At 36.6% G+C, this 20,162-nt stretch overlaps 1 protein-coding gene and 2 long non-coding RNA genes across 3 annotated transcripts; all 3 read left to right on the plus strand.

Moving 5' to 3' along the window:
- Window positions 1-31: 31 nt before the first annotated feature.
- Window positions 32-1,582, plus strand: LOC147493687 (uncharacterized). The gene is made up of 3 exons (XM_086567915.1): window positions 32-236; window positions 480-793; window positions 1,502-1,582. The coding sequence occupies exons 1-3, from the start codon at window positions 32-34 to the stop codon at window positions 1,580-1,582; spliced, it is 600 nt and encodes a 199-aa protein (XP_086424041.1).
- A 979-nt stretch (window positions 1,583-2,561) lies between these two features.
- LOC147493688 (uncharacterized) lies at window positions 2,562-4,023 on the plus strand. The gene is made up of 3 exons (XR_015199390.1): window positions 2,562-2,628; window positions 3,085-3,213; window positions 3,938-4,023. It is a non-coding gene; the product is annotated as an uncharacterized LOC147493688 (long non-coding RNA).
- Window positions 4,024-4,168: 145 nt separating this feature from the next.
- LOC147493689 (uncharacterized) lies at window positions 4,169-7,026 on the plus strand. Its single transcript, XR_015198823.1, has 3 exons — window positions 4,169-5,675; window positions 6,195-6,260; window positions 6,630-7,026. It is a non-coding gene; the product is annotated as an uncharacterized LOC147493689 (long non-coding RNA).
- Window positions 7,027-20,162: the final 13,136 nt, after the last annotated feature.

The following is a 20,162-nucleotide window of genomic DNA, read 5'->3' on the forward strand; positions in this document are numbered from 1 at the left end:
TGTAAGCGACGGGATATGTTCATGCGATGCAATGAAGGCTAAAGTTGTTGCAACGTTACAAAGTGGAGAAATTTCAAGTGGCAAAGGGTTGAATCAAGAGACTAGTCTTAAACGATCTGGTGACACTCGATGGGGCTCACACTATTATACACTTCTTGGCATGATAACCACTTATGGTTCAGTAGTTGATGTGCTCGATAATGTAGCGGAAAATGGTTCAAGCTCGGAACAAAGAGGTGAGGCTTACGGATTATTAGATTCAGTGCAGTCTTTTGAATTTATCTTCAATTTGCATTTGATGAAAGCGATACTAGGAATTAGCAATGATTTGTCAAAGGCTTTGCAGCGTGAAGACCAAGACATTGTCAATGCTATGGCTCTTGTTAAAATAACAAAGGTACGCTTACAGGCGATGAGAGATGATGGGTGGGATAGTCTCTTGACTGAAGTTTCTTCACTATGTGTCAAACATGATGTAGTTGTTCCAAATATGGAAGAGAGGTATATGGCTCGAGGGAGGTCTCGACGAAGAGCAGAAGGAAACACCAATTTACATTACTATCGTGTTGGATTATTCTATCACTGTATTGATTTGCAAATTCAAGAGTTAAACGACCGGTTTAATGAAGCAAACACAGAATTACTTCTTTGTATGGCGTGTCTTGATCCTAGTGGATCGTTTGTTGCTTTTGATAAGCAAAAGTTGATCCGTTTTGCTCGACTTTATCCCGATGATTTTTCAGAGATAGATCAGATGGAATTAGCGGATCAGCTTGAGAATTATATCATTGATGTGCGTTCCGATACTAAGTTTGGTGAAGTAAATGGAATTAGCGGCCTAGCCAAAAAAATGGTTGAGACGAAGAAAGACATTGTGTACCCACTTGTTTATTTGCTGATTAAGTTGGCGCTGATTTTACCTGTTGCTACTGCCACTGTAGAGAGGACATTTTCTGCTATGAATATCATAAAGAATCGTCTGCGCAATCGGATGGCTGATGAGTGGTTGAATGATTGTTTAATAACATACATTGAAAAAGAAGTTTTTTGATAGCATTGATATCTTGAATTGATCTTACAACGCCGAGGAAGATGAAGAAGGATGACGAAAAAGAAGGCCGCCGAGGACAACTATGAACAAGTATTTGTTTAGATTTGATTTTTTTTTTCTAATACATTAGTATATATAATATATGTTTTTTTATTTTTATTTTTTTTGTATGCTTGGTTTTTGTTTGGCTGGCTCACCCTCACTTACTTTCCTAGCTCCGCCACTGATGTCAACTCATGCTTACGAGGGAGCCCTCCATCCTCATTGTTGTTAGATGTATTTCCTAAGAACTCCTTGGTAAAGCGGTGTTTTAACGTTTGTTTCTTACAAGTGGTCATGTACGTAGTGTGTCACAATTCAGCTTTAAGAACTGTCTTATTGCTTTTCACTGTATTATTACTTTATAGACCGCTCACTTCATATATAACCACGCTATTTTTCATCTGCCAGTCTTTGGAAATGGCTGGGGCCAGAAGCCATCCAAATTTCCTCTCTGTTAGTGATAATAGTGTGCGCCAACAACAACAATAGGCTCGGAGAATTAGACAAAGTGAGAGGCAAATCCATTTGACCCAAAGATGAGATAGCCCTCCGAAGGGATCGTATCCGAAGGAATTATTATCGACGAGTCCAAAACCAAAGAAATGAACAACTTGCGTCTCATAGAGAAAGCATGCGAGTGGCATGGCGCTCTCCGATTTCTTAGTTATTTGTTTTCGAATCAATCTATTTCATTTTCAATATTTGTTGGTTCCATTTTTTTTTTTTTTTGAAGTTGTGCTTAAGAAAACTTGATTATATCGCACTTGACCCCGTTCAATGATTGTTGGTTCTATTTATATCGCCTTGCTGGATTTCTATCTTCATATCCGCTTAAGAAAACGTTTTTTCTATTTTTTGGAATGGTGAGTAGTGTTTGTTTAATTCGAGCTATGGATGGATTTAGTTGTGGACTTTCTTGTGATTCATGGTAGAGCTTTGTTTCACTAAGAAGTCGAACAAGTTTTGGGTGGATTAATTCTTTCTCGCTTTTACATTTAAGCTAATCTATAAAAAATTGATTCAATTCCATTTTTTAATTTCGGGTTTTTATTTCACCCAAGGAAACTATGTTCAAGGAGCCGGTGTAATTGCTTTTAATTTCCTGAGTTTTAATTTCAGGTCTTTTAAGCAATGACTGTTCCGTGTTAAAGGAGCTTTTGTCTATCGCTTTCATAGCTGATTCTGTGTTGTCAATCAATGGGTGCTGTGTTCAGCCGAGAATTTGACGTGCGTATTGTTTTGGGATGTGCAATTTTTTCCTTGCTGTATTTATCTTAAGAGGCCTCAGAGAGCACTGCACAATGATATGCATAGGACAGAAGTGTTTTAGGAAAGCCCATGAGCTTCTACACAATGTATGTAAATGGTGCTGCACCAATTCGCTTTCAGATTCATGTTCTATCTTATTCTATTAACTGAATTGCTTATCTTTATTCATTGCAGGTTGTCACAAAGACCAACTTCAAAGACCGAATGCTATATCTGTTGAAGCACTCAAAAAATACATTCTGGTGTCACTGATACAGAATGGGCAGGTTCTCTTAAATTGTTTCTTAAACTTCTGAATATGGGCTTCACATTGGGATTTTAATTCTTGAATCTTCCATCTGGTTTCTTGATTAGCCACTTACAATTTTTGCACGTTAAGAGTTGTATTTTTAAGAGTACGTTATCACGTTGTACATTCTCAGTATCACACATTAGATTATTTGGTTTGATGAATAGTTGTTGGTGAAATTAAAATGAGAGTGTGTTGTTTTTTTTTGTTATGATAGCTTCCCTTTCATAACTTTTTTTATGACTCCAGCTTTTTTTTTTACTGGTACATGATTTTGATGATTTTGTTTACCATTGTTGATGCCCTTGCTTCTTTTCTCATTATTTGTATAAATAAGCGTCTTCAAATTGAGAGGTGGAGATGTCCCAACACTTATATCCCTTTCGAAGATGTCCTTTAGAACACTAACACATCCGAAGTATTTGATTTTTAGTATTGATGTACAAGGGATGGAAGAAGAGCTGGTGCCTTGCCTATAACTCCATTGAGCTGGAAGTAAGCTTTAAAGTCAGTTTAGTTCAAGTGTTGCTTGCGAATCAGGTTAGGCCGTCATGTTTCAGAGGTAAAAATTTCCACCTTCTTCCATAGCTTATCCCTTTATAGGGCTTCTTATAATATTAGTTTTGAAATTGGGGGTTATCGAGTTGTTCATAGTTGGAAAGAGGTTAAATATTTTTGGTGTGAAATCACGCACTAGGCCAATATAGGGGAGAAAAGATTAATTATTTTGCCAACTGGCTGTGAAATTCGTATAAAAAATGAACCCATGGTCTAAATGCATATATATGGAAACTATGGTGTTTAATTAGTTGTTTAAGTATGTGATTGGCAGTAATTTCCATTCTTTTTAGTGGCTTCCAAGAATTTTAGAGTGCTTTGGATACTTAAAGTTCAAAGCATTCTACAGGTATTTTTCCACCAATTGTTTCTGGTTTACTTTAAATTATGCACGACATATAGGTTTGTGTATGGAAACAATTTTTTATATTAAAATTGTTATTGTACGGTATGAGTGTCTTAGGTATGTTGTTGTTTTGGGCCAAGGTAAGTGTTATCTATTCTGTCAATTGTGTTTATGGACAATCTTTTCTTCTTCGGCTATGGTTATATACTACTACTACAAATAAGAGGTTGTACCCTCCTCCAACACTTTTTGAGGCCCTTTCATTTATCTTCTCTACTGTCTAAATAGTGTTAGTACGTAATAGACCATTTCTTATCAGAGAGTATCAACCGTTACTATGGCCTTCACCCTCTTACCATGTATCTGATTTTACCATATATAGGCACCTATTGTTAGTGGAAGAGAGCCTACGACTTCTAAAGATGAGAGAAAGTTAGGCGTTGAGCGCTCTGGAGAGCTAAGTGAAAAGTTTAATCGGGTAAGTTTCTAAGAAAGAAAATATTTACATATAATTTTGTTGAAGATTGTGACTCTGTTAACTCAAAATTGTTATTGTTGTGAATTGCACAATATTAGTAGCTTGTAATTGGTTTATGAGGAAAGCTAATGTTTCCATGTACTTTCAAGATACCGTGTCAGACAGCCACATGTATCTGTCAACTTCACTTAGATAATAAGTTAACAACTAGATACGTAGAGATTATAGAGGTTTTATAGAAAAAAGACAAAAAGTCAATTCCAAACTGTGTTGCACCACAGGTACGGCTGAGACATGGCAAGGACACTCTGCATTCTTAGTTAAATAGGGAGTGCCCGACACCGGTGACATGGGTACGACTTCCATTTTGAAGTACCTGTGCATTCTAGCACTTAGTCACCCAAACCGTGCACTTGCCCCTTCGCTCCCGCTCTAAAACCGCGCTTCGACGGTTTAAGACCAAAACCTCCCTAAATTCGCGCTCCCTAAATTTAAAACCGCGCTCTACAATATTGCAGACCACGCTCTACAATGTTAGAGCAATTAATCAGCAATTTATCATTCATTGAGGTGAGATTACACATCAAAAACCAATTCCATTTATTTGAAGGAAATTATCGCCCCTTGCACACCCCAATTGAATAAATTGGCTAAGAAGAAGGAAAATATAGATAGAAGATGAACAAAAGTTGAGGAAGAATTTTGAAATAAGTATTTTGAAACCCAACTGAATGATATGAGATCGAATGAAACTGCTATATTTGTCACTTAACTTTCCTTTCAATGTCATAGATACCAATTAAGCCAATCATGGGTGAACATCCTTGCTTCCCTATAATGTATTCATAAATTTGTGGCTTCTCTGTTCTCTGAACTCGCTCTGAAGTGAAAAAATGGGTATTCTAAAGGAGACTAGCACCACGTATTTCCATTTCAAAATAACTTCAAGTGGGGCATATTTTCCAATACTCTCCGGCACATTAGTTTATGCAACTCCTAAGCACCGGTTTGAGTCTATAGGGGTCCAAGTGTCAAACATAATTTTGTTACTTTGTCAATTAATAAATATATGTTTTTCTTTTTAATGTATAAACACCTAATTTATTAATTTAAACAATATTTCATACTTCTTTTGGTAATTATTAACTTAGTATTTATTGAATATATTAATTATAAATACTATATTCATAGGTGCTCTATAGACTCTCTTAATTCGGGAGCTTCTCAAGTTGAGCGCTTTGACGCTCTCGCTCCCGCTCTCGCTCTCGCTCGACGATCTGGTGACTAAGTTCTAGCATCTAACATCTATAGACACCAAATACTATGTTCAAAGTAATAACAAATGAAGCATGCTTAGGACAATAATTAAATGTCCAAAATCAAACTATATAGTGGTCGGTATAGATTAATGAGGATAATATTTCTATCATCTCTTTTCTTCTTTTATCTTCTTTCAAATGTGAAGGGGTAAAACTATTCATGTTTCTTCTTTTATCTTCTTCCACTAATAACATGCATATATGTTGCACTTAATAAGCTTAATGATGGTTTTGGACAGTCTAATTATTTTATATATATATTTTTTTCAATGCAAGAATTATTCTATTGGGAAAATCTACCTCAGTCATGAAGTCAATGACAGGTGTGACTTTCTTTCTGAATTTTTTTTTATATACTTCATTAACCTCTATCTTCGCGTTATTGTGATTATCCAACTTATATCATGTCCATCATTATAATGAGGTATTGTGAAGGTAAGCGCTAACATGCCAGTGATAAACTTTTTGTATGCTCACTAAACCCTAAAACGATAAAGTGTTGTAAGCTTATGATGACAAACGAGCACACTACTTGTGGATGCTTTTAACTTTTTATGAGATGATGATATGTAATTGGGAGGGGTTTTTGAACAGAGAGTTAGGGATTGTTGCACGAACCCCGAGTTTCTTTTCTCTCGCGTAAGGGTTCTGTTGTTGTTGGGATGACAAGCAGGTTATCTAGAATAAATCATTGTGCCAACTTGATTGCATGCATGTGTGTGTGCAAGTAGTTGTCGGCTAACATTGTTGATTAAGTTGTAACATAACATGTATCAATATTGAGCTTTAGATTAATAGTTTGGAACTTTTGATTGAGATTTTTTTTCTATTTGTGGTTAAAGGAACATCCAAGCTGCCTAATTGTTGGGCAGACTATCGCTATATATCACCATGAAGAAGTGCTTAAGGTTGGGATCAGTCTATCATTGGTAGGAAGTGAATAATTTCAATAAGTTTCTCTATGTCATCTATCTTACGTACTCTAATTTTGTGTGAACTGCAGACTTAGGGTGATGTCGTCAGTCTTGTTGAGAATGTATTATGTATAGTTATTTATGTAAAATTTTGTTGAAATTAATTTGTTCATCTTAAACGTTACAAGAAGCCACCCTGGTTCTAGCAACACAATTTGATTTGTAGCTTACACCATTGATGAATTGGAAGGCCTACTAACTTCGGTTGTCTTTTTATCATACACCACATCGTCATTGACAGTAGAATCCCATTCATTTTCTATATTGGCTCCACGAGTTAATTGCTTTCTTTTATCTTTGTAGAAACTTGATTGTGCAGCCAAATAATCATATCAATCCCAAAGTGAAGGAGCAGAAACAACTGAGGACTTAGGATTGAATCATAAGGATGCTGCAGGATTACATAATGTGGGAGACTTGTGTGCACAGGTCCATGACTTTAGAACTCCAGTAAGCTTGCAAAAATTGCAGTCACAAGAGCACCAACAAGGAGAAATCTTGGCAAACACTGAGAAGGAACTTCAAATTTTTTTATCATTAAGTTCACCTGTGCAAAGAGGGACTTAGAACACAATGCCGGACATTTTTGTAAGTAACCACTGAGACACACGTCATTGAATGTAAAGTTACATATTTGCAGAACTAAGATATATACATAACTAATTAGATGCCTAACTCAGTCGGTGACAATTAACTGCACTATTTAAGTGTGAAATATCAGGTCCACATATGTTGTTATTCCAACAATGGTTATTTTTCTTTTCATAGAGTTCGCAGGCTTTAAGGAACTCATGCTTTCAATTGTGTCTACTTCCTATTCCTACATATGGTATTTCCATCATTGAGTAAAATCCAAATAAGGTTTAATCACTTTTCAAAAACCCAAAGCAGGCACAGTTTAGCAACTTGCAGATTCTTCCTCCTCTTTTTGTCAACATCAGTGTAAAAACCATTGAATAACCATATTTAGTAAAATAAAATACGTCGTGACTCAAAGGCAAATATCCTTCATAGGTCCTACTTAATTCCTTCGTCTACTTGCAAGGATTGATGGTTGGTTCGACATTTTTGTCTACACCTAGATGGCTAGAAATGAGTATTTGTTACGACTCCATGATCTCCACTTTGAGAGGCTCTTTTGCGTGCTTCTGCTTCATCAAAAATTACACCTTCTTTTACATACTTTGTCTGTCATGGGCGTTATCTTGTTGGGGTCCGTTGGTTTCGTATTTGATTTTGATATTGTCGTTTTTGCTTTATGTATGGAACTCTCTAAACTTAAGCAGCCACCTTGAATGTATGCTACTGCAACATGCTTTATAAGGACTTCTGGCGAAAAAAAATATTGATCTACAAAAGCACCAATTCTCTTTATATATAACAATAACAATCAAGAATGCCTCCACACGTTAGCACTTAGTGTTTATAGATACGCTTAGTATTCAATTGAGTTGTTCATCAATGTAAATAAGTGTTTCGGTCCTCTAACACCTATCAAGTTTATGCATGTGTTTGTAAAAAAGAATTGAGCACTTCATTTCAAATTTCCTGGTTGCTATGATATGTCATTTAGCGTTGCAACCAATCACGACAGTTTATATGCGTTCACCCTTTTTCTATGTTCATGGTGATTAGCGTTGGCTATAAATTCAAGCCATTATACGTGTTATGTTTAATTTTGTTTCCCTATTCGTTATGTTATCTATCTACTCTATAGGGATTTTATCATCTTAATTCATGTTATGACCGCGCTGGTAGGTATTGCCTCTTCTTCTTATTGTTTTCTAATTGCCTTGAACTGACTGTTACAGACAACTTATTCATTCACCATTTTTCAATTCTTTTCGAATTGTGTTTAGTTTCTGATTTCAATCACCAATTAGTTTGTGTATAGACTGTCCAGTGTTAGATTGCACATCGTCATTTTAGAAGATGGAAAAACACAGTCTAGCTTAGAAGCATATGTTAGTATAGAGTTATGGAGAAGAGACCTATTTCCAGACTCAAATATGTTAGTATAGAATTCGTTTTTTTTTTACTTTCAATGCCAAGAGTAGTACTCATAATTGGAGGTTCTTCTTGGTTTATACATTATAGTAGTGCTTCATTGTATTGCCCTCATCCGCCCTCTCAAAGTGTGGTGATAGAAGCAACAAAGAAGGATTCCTACTACATGAATGATTGAAGCTTTGGGCTCTTTTTGTCACTGTTCGTTTCAAACCAATAAGTTCATTCTCCCTTTGCCTTTTCCTTACAAGGCCTCAGAAACTCACCTGTCAATATCAATCAATTCCATAATGCTTTGTGCTTTTTGAATCGTCCCTATCGTAATGGTCAAACAAACTTTAAAGAAGTCCTTATGCATGCACGTTACACTAACCAATACTTACATCACTCAAATTCACATATTTTACTAACATATATATATATTCCGAAATAAATGTGTTTGTCAACCGCGTGCATAGCACGTGCATCTTGCTAGTTTATATAAAGATTGATGCAATAATAACGTTATTTGTAGAGCCTTCACAGTTTGCCGCACCAAAACTATGATTTCTGTAACGAGAAAGTGAGAAACAAAGGAATGACAGTTCACGCAAATAATTTGTAAGAAGCAGAAAGAACGGATGCTAGTTCACGTTGGAGCTGTGCAAAGTGCAAACATACTGCAAGCATGATGTGTGAGAAAGATGCCTATGAACTTCAATTCTTCCATACTCTGATGCACAACTGAGGCTGTACAATGTGTGCGCATCTGACACATAAGGTGAATTTACAGTACTGGATAGAGCTATGTTCACTTTTAAATTTAGAGTTAATTTGTCTAAACCGCCCACATTTGACACCAAACCTTCCACAGCTGTAACGCCCGTATTTAAAATACGTATTTACTTTATTTATTTATTTATTAATTGAATTATTTTATTTAATATTTGATTGGATTGGATTTGGGATACGCGGGTCTGGTTTTTGGGCCAGAGTCTGTTTTGGGCTTGGGTTTCAGACCCAAGTATATAAACACATTGTTCTAGAAAATAGGGTTTTGAAGATAATAAAAAAATAATGAAAATGGAGGCTCGAGCGTTGGAGCGCGACGACTCGGACTCGGAGAAATTCGTGGAGCTTTGGGATTAAGGTGAGTAGTTATTTTTACTATTTCACTAAATCTACAGTGTTCCGTGTATCGGTGTTTACGGACATTTTCTCTGTCTAAGGCTTATGTCTGTTATTACTACTAAATTTCCTGTTTTTATTTAGCGTTTTGTTGTATTTGGTAAATTCGGTTGGAGTGTTAAACTGTTGAATACTTTATAGAACTGTTGAAGCTCAAGAGAGCGTCAATGGCGTCTCGAGCCAAGATACAGCAAACGTATTTTTCTGTTTTGTTTGACCTGTGGTTTTGATGTGTTAGTTGAGGTCGGGGGTTTAAGTGTTTGATATGGGTTGTTAGTCGGTGGGATGGGGTGGCTGTTGGAAGCCTCGCAGAAGCTCTGTCGAAGCTCTGTTAATGGCGGCGCCCAGTTTATTTCAAACTTTGTTGTTGGTTGGTGGGTTTGGTTGTGTATTTGCAGGGATTGATTGATGATTGGGGATGACTTGGTGGTGGAGAAAGGGCTGCCAAAGCTTGGTTGGAGGCGTTAATGGCGCCGGTGGTTGGGCTGTTTTGGTTTAATTGGTTGTGGTGTTTTGTGGTGATGTGTTGTGATGTTGGTTAGTGGTGATTGAGTGGGTGAGGGCGGTTGAATATGGTGCTGTTGGAAGCTTGAAGGAAGCCATTAATGGCGGTCTGAAATTCCTTCCAGATCTAGTTCTGAGGATGGGTTATCGAGTTAGTGAATGGAGTTTTTGCTTTTGTTAATGAGATAGGGTTTGTAACAAGGATTAAAACCGCGGGGTTGTATTGGGTGGTTGTGGTGGCCGGATTTTGGTGGCTGGTGGAGCTGCTGGAGGAAGGAGATGACGACTTGGGCTTGGGCCTGGGTCGGTTTCTCTTGGGTTTGGGTTGTTTTGTTTGGGCCCGGTTTGTTTTAGTTGGTTGGGCCAACCTTTTATTTGTTTGGATGGGTCGGATTCTATTTTAGTTGGTTTGGTCCATTTTGTTTTAAGTCTTTGGGCCAGAACTTAGATTGTTTTGTTGGGCCGGTTTCAGTTTAATTTTCGGGCCGAACTCAGTTGTGTTTTGGGCCAGTTCAGTCTAAAGTTTTTGGGCCAGTTTCTAATATTGTTTGGGGCCAGCTTATAGGACTTAATAGAGATCCAAATGGGTCTTTCAATGTTTAGACTTCCGGGTTTTAAGGTTTGGGCTTGGCCAGTTGGGTCCGAACCATTACCTTAGTCATGAGCCCATGAGCCATGCACATTGCCCTTAGCCATGAACCATGGCGACGACCCTGAACCTGTTGAACTTGGAAACGACAGTTTGACTTTGACAATATCTACACCAAAACAGAAAATCAGTAACGCACACTTTTTTTGTTTACTAACGCTTTTTAGGCGTAACTAAGTTCCTAACGTTTATTTAGCGTTAAAATTGCAAATAATGTGTTAGTTAATTTTCCCGGATTTGAGAATTAATTTGTAACGTTTTTATAAATTTTTGTTTTGACAGGAAACCGTGGGTTAAGGTTAAGATAATAGAAACTAGATTAGAAAAAAAAAAAAAAAAAAAGATAATAGAAACTAAATAAAGTCCCAAAATTAGAATTCTGGGTGAGAGGGAAAAAATACAAAATCGCGCTCTTCTCTCTTCTCTCTCTTATATTTTTCATCCCCTCTTATTGTTTTTCCAACGCCTCTCTCTCGTTCAACCAAATAAACACTTCTGCCGCCACCAACATCCAGTAGTTTTCTCTTCCTTTGCCTTCTTCTTATACGGTCTCTTAATTTTCATTATCTAATTTCTACTTACTGATTTGTGGTCTGCTTTTGGCAGGTTGATCTCCCACGAAGCTTTAATAGATCTCGACTACTACAGTACCGTGGAAGAGTTAATGGAAGTGGGGCCTGGAAAGTTAAAAGAGGTAACTATTTTCTTACTTACACGCTCAAGATTTTAGATATGCCCTTTTCGAATGGTTATTCCTCACCCCTGTTTGTCTAAGACTCTATTTGAATCTATGGAGTCGGCATGCAATGGTGCTCTAGATGTGTGGATCTTATTTTCATTTTATAAACTTGTGTTTGACCTGTTGGCTAATTCTTTATGTGTTTTTCTATTGGGGTTGTACCATTAGTGCAACCAAAGAGTTCGGTTTTGAGGGTCTTTGTTTAGTGGTTGTTGTTATCTGTCTCACAGGATGAACCATGGATGGGAATGGATGGTCCATGAAATTGGTTGCTGAGGCCTCATTAATCGGGAGGACCAACTCCTTCCCCTACCCCACCTTTCATATAGTAATATCATGATAATTATAGCGAGGAAAAACTTCTTATCACGTTCCTTTGAAATTTCAGTCACACAGTTCAACACCCTAATATACATTAGAAGTGTTATAGAAATTAGGAAGCATGCAAAGTTTGTTGTTTTGTGCCTTAGCAATAACATACATGACAAGTGTTAAACCTATTCCTTCTAATATTGCCATAGCAATAACTTTTGAATGGGGAAATAACTTTGGACAAGGCTATATGGCTTCTATGGTCCATTATTATCTTGCTACTGAACTTTGTTTAACCTTAAATTTTGATTTTATATTTTATTTGGGTTACTTAACTTTTTGCATGCCTGCAACAAATTATTTGGATCTTTTGTTTTTATTGGCGGGCATTATCAGCTTTAGGGCTTAAGAGCGGGGTACGATTAAGGAGCGGCGGAGAGAGGCTTTTTCTACAAAGGTAATTGATTAACTAGTTCCTTTTCTAATTTATGCACTAGTTCCCTCAATTTGGTTGGAGGGTGGAACATACTTTGAAAGAGTTAGATTTAAGTTTTGCTTGTTTGCAGAAGTTTTGTGGCGTGTGTTGCAAGACTTGTGATAAGAGAGAAACCTTTCTCCCACGATCCGTTTTCGAGAGAGTAAAAGCGACTAATAAACATAACTAATGTGGAACCACCAAAAAAGAAGATAAAAACTAGTTAGATAATCTGTGTGTGTGGAACCTAAGGCGGGTGCCCAACCTCCCAACTCTTATCCAGTAGGCCTTGAACAACATAGAAACCTATCTTAATGGGGGTACAAAGACACAAAAAGCGGACTGATTTTGTCAAAAGCAAATATTAGATATCTTTTTGGTGGATCTGATTAAACCTAGATTCGTTGTGCTTTACTTTTGATATTAGAGTATTGTTTGTTGGTGAAGTGGTTTTCAGATATTTACACCAAGCACATGATTTTACTTACATGTACCTAAGTCTTTTTTGTTTTTTACTTCTGGTCAGCATACACCGCTTGAGCAGCTGGTACATCCGTTATAATGCATATTACGATTGTAACGGTTAGTAACATCCATTGCTCTATGAATTTCAAACAGGAAGAGGTGCAAGGCGGCGGTGAAAGTGATGACGATGAGCAGCAGATCTACAATCCTCTCAAGTTGCCAATGGGCTGGGATGGGAAACCCATTCCATCCGGGTTATACAAGCTTCATGGTCTTGGCGGTATATTCCCTTGATTATACAAACCACTAGTCCTTTTTTTTTTTTATATTGCTAGTTTGTTTGTCACATTCCTATACTCCGACACGTTTAGCGGCCGGGATGAAGCGTGACATAGGCATTAGCGATCTTGATGCATGCACTGCATGTATTTGTCGGGGACTTGATGTACATATGAATATTTGATGTACATCAAGTGTATAGCAAAGATATGTTATTCGTGAATCGGCATATGTACATGCATGAGTCGCGTGGATCGATATTGACTTACTTTAGTTTTAGATTACTCCGGTCTGAATTCTGTCTTTTGCCCCGGGAATTCAAATGTGAGATATGTGGGAACCACGACTACTGGGAGTCCTGAGCTTTTGAAAGACACTTTAAGGAATTGGCGCCATCGGCATGGAATCGTTGTCTTGGTATTCCCAACACCAAGAATTTCAATGAAGTTACTTCAATAGAGGTATGTTTTCTTAAATTATGATTATATTCCTTGAACAAGTGGAAGGTTTTGCCTTGGGATTATCTAAACCACAAAATTTGGCATTTAGTTAGCATGGGCGCTCTCTGAAAAAAGCAGATTTTACATTTTAAATGTAATAGGTGCATGAATGGTTCCAAACTTGCCTTTTTTTAGGTTGGATTAGGAGAATCATAAATTCACACAAAGCATGATCTCGTTCTTTGGAATTGATATAAAATATTGTCTTGCGATAAAAAATACTACTATGATTCCACCGATAACATAATATGCTAAACACCTGGATAACATGGTATGCTCTACTTGGAAATATAGCATGCTATTGTTCAGGAAAAAAAAGTAATAGTATATAAACCGACTTTTGGCATGTGTGGGTATGTGCAGCTGGCCGATCTTATTATCAACTTTGCATTGATGGGCTTTTCAACTTTTATCATGAATGAGAGTATACATTAGATATCGTATCTCGTATTTCTAACCTAGTGGCGGCTTAGAAAGCCGCTCGATTATTCCCTGAAATTGTTGGACTCACTTTGTGACAAAATTTTCTTTATGGTGAATAGCTTCCTATCATCTTATGATGGTCAATTAAAAACTGGTGACTCTTATCGGCTTGGGTTTTGATTTTTGTTCTTAATACATGGTTTACGGGGAACTCCGTCAATCAGTTCTCTAGTCGACAAAAGTTACACTTAAATGTCGTTTTGTAAATGAATTAGATCTAAATAAAAAATGAAGGTACCCCAAGTACTACTGCGACGATTGTAAATGTGTATAGTTCAGAATTCGGATGGGCGGGGTTGAGTTAAGCGGCATTATAAAATGATATTTTTGGATAAATGCAATGATAAAAGTAGTAAGAAGAATGAGCTTACTATCAATCATCTTCTTGCTTGCAGATATTTTACTTTGTTGGATTTGGATTGTTCACAATTGAATCACTTGTCAGCATCTCGGTTATCCAGGTCAGTTTGTTACATATAACGAGTTATGTTACATGGACAATCCGTAGTTTGTAAAATCAGGTCGGATATGTATCCTTAGAGTTATGTTACATGGACAAGGCATAGTTTGTAAAAATCTGTGTCGGATACGTATCCACGTGTCTCTGTCCAACACATTGTATGTGATATATCTCAATTTTTTATATTTTGCCTTGTCGAGCACCTCCTATCAGTGTCGGATACGGACACACCTATCGATGTCATCTTTGTAACTTAGCCTTAAGAGTATTTTGGTATTCTTGGGGCCATTTCATTTATCTCATCTTTCTTCTAAAGTAGCGCAGTATATATATATGTATTTCGAGGCGATTGGAAAAATTTCTGCACAGGTTGACGAGATCATGTTATGTATGCGCAGGTTCATCGGGCATGTATCGAAAGGGAAATAATATCACATCTAGATCATCCTTTTCTTCCAACACTATACAGTTCTTTAAGGGAAGTTGCCATAGCTGGAACCCATGACAGCATGCTATAGTTGAATTTATAATTTATCCCATTGATGATGATTTTTAGGAAAAATGTTAAAGTTGAAAAAGAATTGAGGTACAATCAATTCGAGAACTCATGGAATACATGTGACAACTAGATAGTTATAGTAGCACTTGTGCCTCTGCACCAAATGCTTTCCTTGAGATTGTTCCGTCTACCATGACGTGTATACTTGACACAAATCCCTGTATACCATGCCATGTGGTTTGCTTGTATGGTCCATGATGTGTGTAGGGTTGCGATTCTGCGCTACAACCGGTTAGTCATCTTTCCATGTAAGTTGTTCATATAGAATGACTACTTGTTTGGGGATGTTTTCAGTAGAATACGACAATCACATTATTCTGTTGATTGCATCACTTGAAACCTTCTAGGTGTGCGTACTTGTACCTATGCTTTTAGTAATTGTTTGGTGGGGAGAAGATATGCATCGTGATCTTTACATAAGCTTGATGCTATTTTATGTGTTTGTGATTGTTTCCGTTGCATTTTATGCTTACGCTTTCTGCATGTCTCACGAAATATTTTTCTGCCTTTGAATCTCGGACTCAATGCGGGTTATCTTGAATGATCCTTTCTTGGGAAAGCGTGTTGAAGAAGGCAACTTTACTACTGATTACCTTTGAGGGATGAGTTTTCGAAAATGCCCGTCTTTTCATATTTGAAACTTAGTGCAAATACATCGGTGCATTGATATAGGGTAATTAAATACGACTTGAATAATCAGTTTTATATGTAAATTAGTTTCACTTTGTTAGATCTAGTAATTTGTGGACGTGCAGAAATTCAGTGTCCATTCATCGTCTATTCATTTTATATCCGAGAACACTTGCGGAAAAGTTGAATATGACTTATGGCGAAGGCTGAAAGATGGATAGTGAATCTTGTGCGAAATTCAAAGCTTGACGCAAAGATTGATTCCAAGTCGGGAGCTGTTGTCATGGAACCCAATCATGTGAATGTGTAAGTGTTCATTTGGTGTTCCTCTGCTAAGCATTCATTTCGCGTCTTTGTCGGCTAGCCCTTTCCAACTCACTCCCTTTCTTCTTTGATCGACTTGCAGTGCGAACAGATTATTGAAAACACCAAGGCACTCTCTTTGCGTGCTTACAAATCGCTTAATCTCGTTCTAGAATCTGCTTCAAGTACAAAGCTGGCGTATAAGGTGTCGTGGTTTTGCGAAAATTTCTTGAAAGCTCCAAAGAATTGTTTGACTGATTTTGTTTGTTTTTGTTTACTTTGTTTAGCTATTTAACCTTAAAGAATTGTTGCAAATAGTATGATCATACCCGTAGATACACACTAGTAGTGTCCATGGAACATAGTTTTTTATTTATCTTTCGAATAGCATATGGGAACTGATTTTACACCCGCACTAATGAAACCCTTTATTGTGATTATAAGAGTGTAAAACACAATAGTACATTTTATGACTTGTGTCACTATTCATGAAAGAAATCCTAGAATTATCATTTCATTTGGTGAAATTACTCATTAAACATTGTTGCATTAAATATGGCATGGTCTTGTACCTAATGTTACTATACATTTCATCTTGATGTGAGGTTTTGGTGCCTCGAGGTTCGCAGAAAGCGAAGAAGATCGTAAATCAACCACCTCCTATATTTGTAGTTGAGCCCATAACACAGTCAAATTCTTTTGTAGGAACTGAAGAGTACATTTCTCCTGTATGTCTCCATTGACCTTGTTCTTTTCCTTTTTTAAAGTAGAATAATTTATATGGAAATTTATGTACGCCTATGCTTGACTTAATTAAATGTTCTGTGACAGATTTTTTTGGACTCCATGAGCTTCTTTAGTAATAATCAATAGAACTGTTCTCTTACTCTTCCCATGGAATTAATAGAGTCTGTAGGGTTGTATATGAGACAAGAGAACACCTCCTTGCGTCAAATATTTTTCTGGAAGGCATAAAACAGTGTCAAAAGTAGGATCTTTGAAGACTGCTTAAGTGGAACAGTTTATTGGAGTTTGAATTGCTCATATTGTTAGGAGTATGAGACCCTGTTGCCACATTTTTTGTGAGTTTGGTTGTTGGACCAGTGAAAATAAATACTGAACTTTCCGATGTCTTGGAAGGGACAAAACATACTGCTACTTAAGAATTATGCTACCATACTCTGTTTTCTTAATTCCGTAATTTGAGTATAAGGAGCTACTACTTAAGAATAGGATATAAGTATATATCTATATATACATATTTGTTTTCTACTGCTCGACTCATTTTTATTTATTTCTATTGGTGTATAGGATGAAAGAGACTTTTCTGATGATACCATCCCAAAGTCATCCCCTGATGCTTACAACTACTGAAGGTGCTAGTTTTGTACAAATGATGTGAGAACTTGAGTTTAAGGACAAGTCCCATTGATTTGGAAAACAGTGTGTATTTCATTCGTGGCAAGTCCTATTTATGAAAGACGTTTTGGTAATGTTATTTTAATAAAAGATTATGTGATTAGATGCACTTGTGAGATTTCTTGTTTATATTATGGACGATTGTAAAATACCCAATAAGTGGGGGCATCTTTATGCAGGTTAAGTAGTCTCCCAAAAAGGGAGGGGGGGGGGGGGTGGTTTTGGGGGATTTTTTTTTTTTTTTACATATGAAATAGTTTTGTAACGGTTCTTCACCGTTACTAAGCTTTGCAATAAGTAACACAAAAAAGCGTTACTAACTTTATAAAAGCATTACTAATATTAGAAAAGAGTAACACAAAAAAGCGTTACTAACTTTATAAAAGCGTTACTAATGTTAGAAAAGAGTAACACAAAAAAGCGTTACTATTTTTATAAAACCGTTATTGATGTTAAAAAAGAGTAACACAAAAAAGCGTTACTAATGTTATAAAACCGTTACTGATGTTAAAAAAGAGTAACACCAAAAAGCGTTACTAATTTTATAAAACCGTTGCTAAAGAGTAATACAATTGAGTAAAGAAAACCGTTAGTAAATATTAGTAACGGTTAGAAACCGTTACAATAAATAATTATGTAACGGTTATAAACCGTTACGAATATTAATAACGAATTAGCAACGCCCAAACTGTGACGCATAAAAACCGTTACAAATCTTTTTAGTAACGGTTTCTGACTGTTAGGGATGTCCTGTTTTGGTATAGTGTAATAATAGTTTGACTTCGACCATGACGTGTTGACCTTGACTTTGACTTTGACCGTTGACATTTGACCATTGACTTTGACCTTTGACCGTTGACTGTAGAATGTTGTTTTTCCAGTTTTTTCACATATTTAAGAATATGGACAAATATAATAATAAAATATTGTCGAAAATTATATAACGTTGTTTGTCATTATCTAATTAAGATTTGACGTGAGTAGTGTGTAAAGCATATATATATTGGGCTTTGATTGTGGATTTGTCTGTTTAATTGTGCTACATTTTATGTTGTAGATTGTATGGACAAATCAAATGCTAAAATGCTGTGGAAGCTTGTATAAATTTGGTGGTCATTATCTAATTAAGATTTGACGTTGATATTGTGACATTATATCATATGTTGGTATATATATATTAAATACAATAGTTTTGGAGAAATAAATGTATAAACACTCCATTATTTTATATGTGAGATGCTACTATGAGATAGTATAGTATGTGTGGATATTTTCCCACGGGATTGTGGCTTAGTGCAATAAGGTATTTGACCTGCACGTGATATAGTGGAATTTTTTATGAGTCATTAATGTATGACACCTGAATAAATTACGTAACGAAATCCTAGAACTTGACTACCACAACTCATGTGATTTGCCCTGTGTGGGCATATATGATATGATTGGCCCTTCTGGCGTTTCAGTGAATCTGAATGGCCTTCGGGCGTAAGTAATGTGATTGGCCCTTCTGGCGTTTCAGTGAATTTGAATGGCCTTCGGGGGTAAGTAATGTGATTGGCCCTTCTGGCGTTTCAGTGAATCTGAATGGCCCTTCTGGCGTAGCCGAATAGTGGCTTGATTATTCCGTTCGCAAATATTGGAACGAGACGCGCGATATTTTATGCCGAATAGTGGCAGTACTTGCATAATGGGTTCCGTGTGAGGGTTACCTGGTGTGCGGCATCCCGCTCAGGGTAGTTACGCACGGAGTGGTACATTATGTAAGGGGAGACATGTGGATGTACATGTTCGGCATTGGGTAGCGATTGTGGTAGCCAGGGAAACTAGGTAAGACATAGATACGACGTGAATTTTAGAGACACACAAAGAAAACCTTAAATAATAAAATTATGGTAATATGTTGGTTATTTGTTTAGTTAGAACCTAAGGCGCCTCGATGGAGGGACTACATGCCTTATTTATGATGCGTATAGTTTGTGGTGTGGTTAGTGGGAAGTTAAGGCGCCTCAGTGGATGAACTACCTGCCTAGATTATTGTACTTAAGGATGATGTATTAGTCGTGGAAAGTTAAGGCACCTCGGTGGAGGAATTAACTGCCTTATAGATTGTGTATATATATGTATAAGTATATGTTTTATTTTAGAGCTACTCACACCAGCATTTTTATAATGCTGACCCGATTTGTATGTTTGCTTATCGGGTGTGTTCATTAAATGAACATAGCTGATAAGTCTTGACAGGTTTAGTGTTGAAGAAGATTGGTTGCTGCTTGTGGTTTGCGTTAGCGTCGCATTTCAGGATAGGCTTTGTTTTCCTGTGAGGTGATATAGATTTTCAGTTAAGATAAGGTTATTTGCATTTTCATTTTTTAATATTTGTAATGAAGATGACTTTTGTTTAAGTTAAAAATTCTTATTGGTTTTTAATTATCCGCATATTTAAACTGTTTAGAGGTTTTTGGAAGTGGAGAGTGCGTCACACCTCGGAGATCGAAGAGTCGGGAACAAATAATGTTTTTTCCGAATTCTGTCGAAATTCGGGGTGTGACAACATTCGTAAACATCACGATTCCCATGGGCTCGCATTTCACCTAATACCAAAATTATTTTTGAACCAAAGGTATAACGGGTATTTAATAATAGTTTTTTTAAGTGTAAATAGGAAAAAGACAAAATGTAATAATGACTCTTTTTGAAGGATAATTTTGGAATACTAACGGAACTAAGACGGAAGTGTAGAGAAAAGGTGTTAATGTGGAGGGTTCATTATAAACTGGTGACAAATGTAGGGGGTTTAGACAGATTAACCCTTAAATTTAGCAAAACATTCTTGATTATTAAGTGTCTTCAAATGTGGGGGGTTTAGACAAATTAACCCTTAAATT

This window comes from Coptis chinensis, chromosome 6, assembly GCF_015680905.1.
Source record: "Coptis chinensis isolate HL-2020 chromosome 6, ASM1568090v1, whole genome shotgun sequence".
NCBI classification, from domain to species: Eukaryota; Viridiplantae; Streptophyta; class Magnoliopsida; order Ranunculales; family Ranunculaceae; genus Coptis; species Coptis chinensis.